The 10,692-nt window shown below is 44.2% G+C and overlaps 1 protein-coding gene across 1 annotated transcript; it reads right to left on the reverse strand.

Annotated features, from left to right (window-relative positions):
* Nucleotides 1–1,571: 1,571 nt before the first annotated feature.
* LOC130474196 (zinc finger protein 135-like) lies at nucleotides 1,572–2,608 on the reverse strand. Its single transcript, XM_056845763.1, has one exon. The coding sequence runs from the start codon at nucleotides 2,604–2,606 to the stop codon at nucleotides 1,572–1,574; it is 1,035 nt and encodes a 344-aa protein (XP_056701741.1). The 5' UTR covers nucleotides 2,607–2,608.
* Between the last annotated feature and the right edge of the window lie 8,084 nt (nucleotides 2,609–10,692).

Here is a 10,692-nt window from a genome sequence, read left to right on the forward strand (position 1 = left end):
ACTGAACAGGACAAAATAAAGAAAAGGTGGGAACAATACACTGAAGAACTATACAGAAGAGACGAAAGGATAAAAGATTCTTTCCAAGAAGAATCTTTTGAAGAATAATCTACAGTTTTAGAAAGTGAAGTGAAAGCTGCACTGAGAGAAATCAGGAGAAACAAATCACCAGGAGCAGATGGGATATCAATAGAGCTATTCCAAGCCACAGAAACGGAGTCCATCAAAATCTTGACAAGAATATGCCAACAGATATGGAAAATAAAACAATGGCCCACAGACTGGAAACGATCCATTTACATCCCAATTCCCAAAAAAGGAGACATCAAAGATTGCAGCAACTATCGGACCATCGCATTAATTTCTCATGCAAGTGATGCTCAAAATCTTACAGCAAAGGCTGTTACCATATATGAAACAAGAAATGCCTGATGTTCAAGCTGGTTTCAGAAAAGGAAGAGGCACTAGAGATCATATTGCAAATATACGCTGGTTACTGGAGCATATGAGAGAATTTCAGAAGAAAATCAGCTTGTGTTTCATAGATTACAGCAAAGCTTTTGACTGTGTGGATCATGAAAAGCTATGGCTGGTTTTAAAGGAAATGGGTGTGCCACTTCATCTGATCGTTTTAATGCACAACCTGTACTCCGGACAAGAGGCCACAGTTAGAACAGAATATGGAGACATGGAATGGTTTCCAATTGGCAAAGGTGTCAGACAAGGATGTATTTTATTTCCCTATCTCTTCAATCTATATGCAAAACATATAATTCCACTAGGAGGGGGCTGTCATTCCATTCCCCAAGCACTGTTTCTATTCCTAGGGATGGTCATTCTACTCTGCAACCTATTATTCCAGTCCTAGAACACTTCTGCTACTTCCAGGGGTCATTCCACTCTGCAACCTGTCATTCCAGTCCCAGATACTGAGTTTCTGAGGGGCAGCGGCAGCCAATACAGGGAACTATCTCTGAAGAGTTGCCCTTCAGTTGGAAATGCAGTGCAGAGGCACCCCAATGGCTAGCCCTCTCTTTCCCTCCCTTCTTTCTGCAAACCAGACTTTGTGTTTGCTTTGGGAGGAAAAGAAAGGATGCTTATTAAATTTGCAGATGATACTAAATTGGGAGGGGTAGCAAATATGTTAGAAGACAGAGCCAGGATACAGGATGATCTTGACAGGCTGGAGAATTGGGCTAAAACTAATAAAATGCAGTCCAACAAAGATAAATGTAAAGTTCTGCAATTAGGTAGGAAAAATCAAATGCATAATTATAGGATTGGGGGGGGGGACTTGTCTTAGTAGTGTGTGCGAAAAGGATCTTGGGGTCTTAGTAGATCAATCACATGTTCAGTGTGTGATGCGGTAGCTTAAAAGGCAAATGGGATCTTGGGATGTATCAACAGAAGTATAGTGTCCAGATCACATGAAGTAATGGCATCGCTTTACTCTGCTCTGGTTAGACCTCACCTAGAGTATTGTGTTCAGTTTGGGGTGCCGCAATTTAAGAAGGATGTAGATAAACTGGGATGTCTCAACTGAGAGAGTACAGGGGCCTTACACACAGCATTCAAAAATGTTTTTCCTTTGTGTGAGTTCTTAGATGCTTTGCCAGGTTGCTACTCTGTCTGAATCTCTTTCCACACTCTGAGCATTCAAAAGGTTGCTCTCCTGTGTGGGTTCTTTGATGCTTTTGAAGATTGCCACATTGACTGAATGTCTTTCCACACTCTGAGCATTGAAAAGGTTTTTCCCCTGTGTGGGTTCTTAAGTGCCGTTGAAGATCTTCTCTGCGACTGAATCTCTTCCCACACTCTGAGCATTCAAAAGGTTTCCCCCCCGTGTGGGTTCTTACATGTTGTTGAAGATGGCTCCTCTGACTGAATCTCTTTCCACACTCTGAGCATTCAAAAGGTTTCTCCCCTGTGTGGGTTCTTACATGGTTTTGAAGACTGCTACTGTGACAGAATCTCTTTTCACATTCTGAGCATTCAAAACGTTTCTCCCCTGTGTGTGTTCTTTGATGCTGTTTAAGACTGCCACTTAAACTGAACCTCTTTCCACACACTGAGCATCTATAAGGTTTCTCTCCTGTGTGTGTTCTCTGATGCTGTTTAAGATGGCCACTCCGACTGAATCTCTTTCCACACTCTGAGCATTCAAAAGGTTTCTCCCCTGTGTGGATTCTTAGATGCTGTTGAAAACTGAAATTCACATGAAATCCCTTTCCACATTCTGCGCATTCAAAAGGTTTGTCAACGGTGTGGATTCTTTGATGTGTGTGAAGACCACCACTGTGACTGAATCTCTTTCCACACTCTGAGCATTCGAAAGGTTTCTCCCCTGTGTGGGTTCTTTGATGTGTTTGAAGATTGATATTCTGACTGAATCTCTTTCCACATTCTGAGCATTCAAAAGGTTTCTCCCCTGTGTGTGTTCTCTGATGCTGTTTAAGATGGCCACTCCGACTGAATCTCTTTCCACAGTCTGAGCATCTATAAGGTTTCTCTCCTGTATGTTTTCTTTGATGCCTAAGGAGCTCTGCTCTGCAAACAAAGCTCTTTCCACACTCCAAGCATTGGTGGGTCTTCTTTCCACTGTGCATTTGCAAATGGATACCATATTGGGTTTGATCTGATAATTTCATTCCACACTGAAAGCATTTATATGCTTCCTCCACCATGTGGATTCGTTCACAGAAATCCCACCCTTGGCCTGGAAGGGGATTATCCCTCTTCTTGACCATGTGACTTCCTTTCTGCCTCTTCAGTCCACCTTGATTCGTGAAGTTTCCTTTCAAATCTTCACTCTTCACTTTATCTGGCAAAAGCTGATGCACTTCCTCATCACCGTCATTCACCTGTTCCTCCCAAGCTGGAATAAAAAGAGAAATACTGTAAGCACACAGACAAGGTGGTCTGATATTCCCATGAGGTTCCATCCACAGGCAAAACATTTTAGTGGCTTTTTACTGTTCTACATTGAAGGGTACCTTAATATACCCTTTAAAGGGACATTCAAACCTGCTGAATCAGAAAGGCTTGGTTTGCAGTCTAATGTTTTATACAGCTCCTCACCTGAGTGAATTCTTTGATGTAAAGTAAGGGCTGATTTCTGATGGAAGGTATTTCCGCACTCCATGCAAACATATGGTTTCTCTCCTGAGGGGATTTGCCTCTCAGAAATAACATTGAAGTTCTTACTGAAGGTCATTCCAAAGGCCACACTTTCATTTTCCCTGGAGTGGATTCTGCGGTTAGCACGGAGGTCTTTGTTCCTTCTTGTTTTGATTGACCTTTCTTCTTGGACTGGGATTTCATGGAAGCCCCCTCCTTGGGAGGAAATGGACTTATCCCTGCTCTTGGCTGTGTGGCTTCCCTCCTGCCTCTGTGGTCCATCTCCATCCCTGAAGTTTCTTTTGGAGTCTTCATTCTTGGCTTTTTCCAAAGAGAACCCTTGGAATCCCCTGACCATCTCCTCTACGTATGCTTCTGGAATAAAGAAAGAGGTCAACACCTATGTAAGAAGCAAAGCCACTGATCAGGCACTGCCCACTAATGCGTGGGCATTTCCTTTATCAGACCTTCTTTCCCCTCCCCACTGGTCAAACCTTATCTCCAGCCAGTCCTCCTAGGTTAACAACTTTGATAATCTGCCTATTCATCCTCTCCCCAAACTCCCTGTATGTACTTTAAGGCAGAAATGTGGCAAAGAATCATTCCCCCACCAGTCACCCTTGACTTGTGCAGCTCTTTTGAGTCTCTGCTATTATTGATTAAATAGAAGATAAGGTTTTTATATCCCGCTTTTCTCTAGCTTAAAGAGTCTCAAAGCGGCTTATAAATCACATTCCTTTCCCTTCCCAACAGGCGCCTTGTGAGGTAGGTGAGGCTGAGAAAGTTCCGAGAGAACTGTGATTGGCCCCAGCTCACTGAGCAGGCTGTGGGGAAAGCGAACAGGAGCTGAGAAGCATCTGGTTCGAACCGACTGATTGTAAATGGACAAAGGGAAAATTGCTTCTGATTACCCCCACGGGAATGAGGTAGACATGAAAGGGATGGTAAAGCAGGATAGCCACTTAAGGATGCCCAAGGGCACATGGCAGGCAAATTGAAAGAGAGAGACAGTGTGGAGGTGCTTCTATGGTAATGCTAGAAGCCTCTAATAAAAAATGGACGCATTAGAGTGCATGGTTGTATGGGAAAACATAGCTTTAGTGAGCATTCCAGAAACCTGGTGGAAGGGAGAGAACCAGTGGGATACGGTTATCCCTGGATACAAACTGTAGAAATGACAGAGAAGGGTGCTTTGGAGGGGGTGTTGCTATGTATATTAAGGAAGGCGTAGTGTCTAATAAACTAGAAACCATTAAAAGGGCAGACTCGTCCACAGAATCCTTGTGGGTGATGATTCCAGGCTCCAAAGGTAATTTAGTACAGGGGATGTTCTACTGGCCCTCTGAAATCAGGGAAGCATGCAAAGGTGATGAAGTAGTAATAATGGGAAACTTTAACTACCCTCATATTGACTGGATAAATGCGTTTTCCAGTCAAGCCAAAGAGAGAATATTTCTAGACATCCTCAATGACTGTGCCCTCAAACAGTTGGTCATGGACTCAACCAGAGGGGAGGCGATCCTGGACTTAATACTCTGTGGTGCTGCCAGCAACTTAGTGCAGGATGTGGATGTAGTTGAGCCCATTGGAAATAATGACCACAATGCATCAAATTTAATTTATATGTATGTAGGGAAGTGCCTTGGAAATCTCTCACAATTACCTTTGACTTCAAAAGAGGGAACTTCTCTAAAATGAGAAACCTGGTAAAAAGGAAGTTGAAAAGAACAGTTAAGCGGGTTAAGTCTCTGGAAAAGGCTTGGAGGTTACTCAAGTCCACAATACTAGAGGCTCAGTTAGATTATATACTGCAGTTCAGGAAAGGTGGAAATAAGTCCAAGAGGTTACCACCATGATTAACGAGTAAGGTGAAGGAAGCTATTAGAGAAAAAAGGCTTCCTTCAGAAACTGGATGGATTGCCCAAACGAGGCAAACAAAAGCAAACACAAACGTGCACAAAGGAAATGCAAGCAAACAATTAGAGATGAAAAAAAAGATTCTGAGGGAGATATTGCTAAACACATCAAGACCAACAATAAGAAAATCTTTAAGTAGGAAACTAGCTAGGGAAGCGGTTGCATTATGGGATGACAATGGAGTAAAGGAACAATTAGGGAGGATAAAGCTAATTTCTCTTCACTGTTGAAGATTTAGGGCTGATTCCTTCTCCTGAACAGAGATTTTGGAGAGGGGAGAATGAGGAATGAGGAATGGGGCAAATAGTGGTTACAAGGAAGCCGTCCTAGAACTTCTAGACAAACTGCAAACTAACAAGTCACAGGGACCAGTTGGTATTCATCCTAGAGTTCTTCAAGAACTCAAATGGGAAAGTGCTGAACTCCTAACAATGATATGTAACATGTCCCTTAGATCATTCTTTGCATCAGATGACTGGAGAATGGCCAATGTAACACCCATTTATAAAAAAGTTTCCAGGGGGGACGCAGGAAATTACAGGCAGTTAGCTTAAAGTCTGTTTCATGTAAATTGATGGAAAGCATTATTAAAGACAGAATTGTCAAGCATATAGAAGGGCAAGCCCTGCTGAGCAAAACCCAAAATGGCTTCTGTAAAGGTAGGTCCTGTCTCACTAATCTAGTAGAGGTTTTTTTAAGTGTCAATAAGAATGTGATTCACAGTGGGTAGCCGTGTTAGTCTGTTTGCAGTAGTCAAAAAAGGCAAGAGTCCAGTAGCACCTTAAAGACTAACAAAAATATTTTCTGGTAGAATGTGGACAGGAATGAGTCTGTGGACAATGGATATTTGGATTTCCAAAAGGCTTTTGACAAAGTCCCCTACCAAAGACTGCTAAAGAATTTTCTTGGATTAAGAGTGGGGTGAAAAATAGGAAACAGAGTATGAATCAATGGTCATTTCTCCCAAAGGAGGGATGTGAGTTGTGGGGTCCCTCAGGGATCTGATTTGGGACTGGTGCTTTTCAACCTATTCATCAATGACCTGGAGTTGGGGGTAAACAGCAAGGTGGTCAAGTTTGCAGATGACACCAAATTATTTAGGGTGGTTAAAACAAAATCAGACTGTGAAGAGCTGCAAAAGGATCTCTACAAACTGGAGAAATGGGCATTAAAATGGCAAATGAGATTAAATGTGAACAGTGTAAAGTGATGCAGCTCAAGGAAGATGTCAACCTAGTGTGCAGCTGCTGTGAAAAAGGCACATTCTATGCTGGCCATAATTAGGCGAGGAATAGAGAATAAAACTGCTGATATCATATTGTAGAGCTTGAGAAAGTGCAGAAAAGAGCAACCTAAATGATCAGGGGGCTAGAGCAACTGCCCTGTGAGGAGCGGTTAAAACGCTTAGGGCTGTTTAGCTTGGAAAGTACATGCCAGCATGGCTTTTCTAATGTTCAGGCTTCCTAAGGAGAAGTCCAGCAAATAAACTTCTTTCTCCAGACTACCCTATTTCTAGCAACTGGAGAGAGAGAGAGAGAGAGAGAGACAGAGAGAGACAGAGAGAGACAGAGAGAGACAGAGAGAGAGAGAGAGAGAGAGAGACTGAGCCAACAATCCCAACCAGTGGCCTAAGGGGAACAAATTTATTCCAGATCACAGTTAGAGCAAATTAGGGAAAGAATCTAAACAAATTCATTGAAAATTGGAATCCCCTGATGGACTTCACATGGAAATCAGAAAAACATTGACTTGATATGTGGATTTGAAGATTAAAAGAATAAGAATTTAAGAATAATAGAGGAAAGAAGATAAGAGAAAGAAGAGTATAAAAGGCAACTAGACAGCTAGGAATAATTTTGTTATTACAGATATATCCTTTATATATCTTGTTTTTTCATGTATGTCTATGTTTATGTATTGAAATAAAAATTCTAATTAAAAAAAAAAGAGGGAATGATAGTAATCCCACCGGGGGCACATCTGTGTTATAATGGTTGAGAAATTAGGATGAAGCCCCTTCCAAAGTCTTCCTGAGTGCTTCTCAGTCCCACATTGGCCTCAGGCCAGAACATATCCTCTGGCTTGGGTGATGGCCACAACACTGGCCTCAGTTGCGCCTCAGCCACCCTGGGTCGCTCTACCCTGGGTCGCTCTACCCGGCCATGCTATATATGGCTTTTGCTGACATCCCACCACCTAGAGGCTTCCAGAAAGGGGCAAGTAGTGGAGCAGGCCTCAAAACAACATATTGGTGTTCAAGATTTTGATTCCCGCATCATCCCAATGGCATGATCATAATGGCAGCCATTTGCCCCTTTGGCACCTATGAAAGCTCCCTACCCAGAAAGGCCATGCTCGCTGAGTTCTCCAGCATGACTTCCCCGTAGAGAGCTCTTTGGTGTGGTTCCAGCAGGGCCCACTCTGCCTCGGTGAAATACACAACCACTTCCTCAAAAGAAACCGGAGACTGAAAGAAAAAGCAGATTCCCTCGTCAGAGATCATGCCAGGCAAAGACAGCACCCTGGAAGGGAGGGAGCATTCTGGGAGGGTGCTGGATGGAGAGCTTGGCATATGTAAAAGGAGTGGCATTCAGAACATCTTGCCTGGGCCGCTTAGTAGAAACCGCAGGAGAAAAGCCCCCGCAGAGGAAGGAGGGAGGACCCAGGCTGTGCTCCGCTCTTCTCCCATACCTGGACTGGAGATGCACCAGCTTTTCCCACACCTCCATGAAGAGAATGGATCAACACTGCCTCTTCACTGCCTGAGAGATAGAGAAGAGGGGAAGAAAGGGTATCAGTCTGCACTTCGTATTCTGTTTGTTTCTGTGAATCATGCTTCATGCACGCCCATTCCCAGGGCTGTGAAAACTTGCTATATGTACACTAAAAAAAAAAAGTAATACTTTGTACAAAGTAGTGGAAGAGGCAGAAGAGAAGCATAAAGATCCAATGAACCTCGGGGGCGGGGTGTTTAAATGCTGCTCAAACATTTCAGACTCCTGCGATACTTGAAACTTGTCCTGTGAATGCTGAAGCTCAAAAACCTGATAGCATCTCTGCTGCATCAGACCAAAAGCCCAGGCATGCTATTCTCCCCTGGGCTGGGCCTTCACACATGCACTTGAGTCCAGGGTGGTGGGAGAAAAAGAGGGAGGTGAAAATGACATCGCCCGGCACCTCATCGGTACATCTGGCTGAAATCCCAGACGTGGCTTTAGTGCATCTGGAAACTCAGGGTAATATCAATGAGTTTCAAGAGCATCTGCTGATCCACTAATGTCACATCTGGGTTTCTGGCTAGAGGCAACATCAATGTGTCATCACATCTGCCCCAAGCCCCAAGCCCCTCCCCAAACCTGCCACGGATATGAGACCACAGCCTGGCATCCCTCATTCAGCATCCTATTTCCTACAGTGACCCGTCAGATGCCCCAATCAGCATGAGAATACATCCGCCCACTATTTCTCACTCCTAGCAACTGGTTTTCAGAGCTGCGCTACCCAGAACGTGCGGGCTCCATTTATTCACAAGATTCAAGAGCCTGGCCGAGATTTGACTACCTTTTCTTTTGAACCACCTTGAGTCCTTCTAATGGAAAAAAAGTGGGCTATGAATATTGCTATCAATGACAGGAATTGCCTCCATGAATTTTAGGGCTATCACAATTAGTGAAACTGAGGGCCACAAGTTGGGTAAAGAAGAATTTTGTTTTTTTCCTGACCAGAACTCTCTACCCATCAAATTCAGCGGATTCCTCAATCCCATCCAGACACAATGAGTCCTTACCGCATGAGAGGGCATTTTGGGCATGTTCCTGGGCCCGGGCTCGCTGCCCTTCCTCTGACGGAGCTCTTTCCATCTCACAGAACTTAGCTTCCGTCTTCACAAATGGACCCCAGCTCTGAAACAGCAGCGAGGGAGACAGGTAAGAGACAAAATGGAAGACACCAAGGAATGGATCTTTCTACACTCCCACACTCTGCTAATTTCTATCAGCAGGCCTGGTAGGATTTTCTTTCAATGCTGGTGAATTATCTGGAGGGATGAGAAATTCCCCAGAAGTGGCTGCTGAATCAGGTTGTTAAACCTCCCATTTGGATGATTAAAAGTTGGACGAATATCAGGCAAGGAAGCTTTAGACATTGTTGCTTGAATTGGACATACCTGGAAAGAAAAGCCTCACCTGTTCTACCTGCCTTTTCTCCTCTGCCTGACTCAGGAGGAAACCTTCGGCCAGGTCCACCGCTTGGGAAGTGGTCTCCGGCATGCATTCCCTGACCCACTGCTGCATTTCCTGGGGCAGGATGGTCAGGAACTGCTCCAGGATCACCAGGTCCAGGATTTGCTTCTTGGTGTGTCTCTCTGGCTTCAGCCAGTGGTTGCAAAGTCCATGGAGCTGGCTGCAAACCTCTCTGGGTCCATTGGACTGATGGTAGCAGAACTGCCGGAAGCGTTGGCAATGTACTTCTGAGTTCAGGGGCTCCTGATCCCAGATCTCTGGCACAGCTCTCTCCCAGAAATCGACACCATTCCCAAATTGGACTGGATGGCAGCCTTTCCTTGTTCTCTTACCAAGTCCAGATCTTTCTGGGTTCTGCTCTTCCATCTCCTTCCTCTCTTATTGGGTCACCTCCAACTGTGAAAACATGTCTTTATTCACTTGGCTATGAAAAAAGGCTTCTCCCTGGGGGACTAGGAGGAGACACAAGGAAAGCAAAAGAGAATGGAGATACCCAGTGGATCAGAACAAAAGTGCTTCTTGTGATTTGTAATTTCATTTTGCTATATTGCATACCAAAGATCCACCTGTGTCGTTCTTTGGGAACTGGGAACATTAACTGTCTCTGCCTGTTTAAAGCCGTTACAAGCTTACCTCTGATTACTTTGGGGCAATCTGTCCTAAGGGCTTTGAATGGCCACTATCAGGAGAGTTGACCACTGTGACAGATACAGGGTTAAACTCTGAGATTGAGGAACTTAAGCAGATGATGAAAGGGAGGGCATCTTGGCCATCTTCTGGGCATGGAGTAGGGGTAACTGGGGGTACGGGGGGGGAGGTAGTTGTGACTAGATAACCCTGGTGGTCCCTTCCAACTCTATGATTCTGTCAGCCAATGCCAGTAGGCAGTGGGGAGAGTCTAGAGAACTGACAGGAGTCTTCTTGGAGGGAGAGAGAAGTTCTTGATCTTTTAGCTCTGAGCTCCTGAACTGTGCGGTTCTGTGTAGAGACTCTAAAAAACCTGTGTGTTCATATACTACCTAGCGTGTATAAACCAAACCTGAATGGTGACAAAGGGGAAGATTGTGGTAGAGAGACAACCCTTTCTTCAGTCACTAAGTGGGAGGTGGCTCCTGAAATAGGGAGACTCCTGATTTTGTGGGGAGAAAGATTTGTTTTCCACAGGAGGTGGCAAACCTAAGGAGTGGGAAAGGTTGTGGATTAACCTCCACTCTTTGGTATTCTATGTGCTAGGGTAAGATGAGTCTACAGCGAGTATATTGAGTATATGAATATACTGAACAACATCTGAGTATACGCCTGCGTAACCTGAAGAAACTGTGCCTGTAACCATTTAAGATCTGAACTGCTCATGACCAACTAAGTTTTGTGCCTCTCTTGAAGAAAAAAACAATCAATTCTAACAACCTTTCTGTAA

This window comes from Euleptes europaea, chromosome 1, assembly GCF_029931775.1.
Source record: "Euleptes europaea isolate rEulEur1 chromosome 1, rEulEur1.hap1, whole genome shotgun sequence".
In the NCBI taxonomy this organism is placed as follows: domain Eukaryota; kingdom Metazoa; phylum Chordata; class Lepidosauria; order Squamata; family Sphaerodactylidae; genus Euleptes; species Euleptes europaea.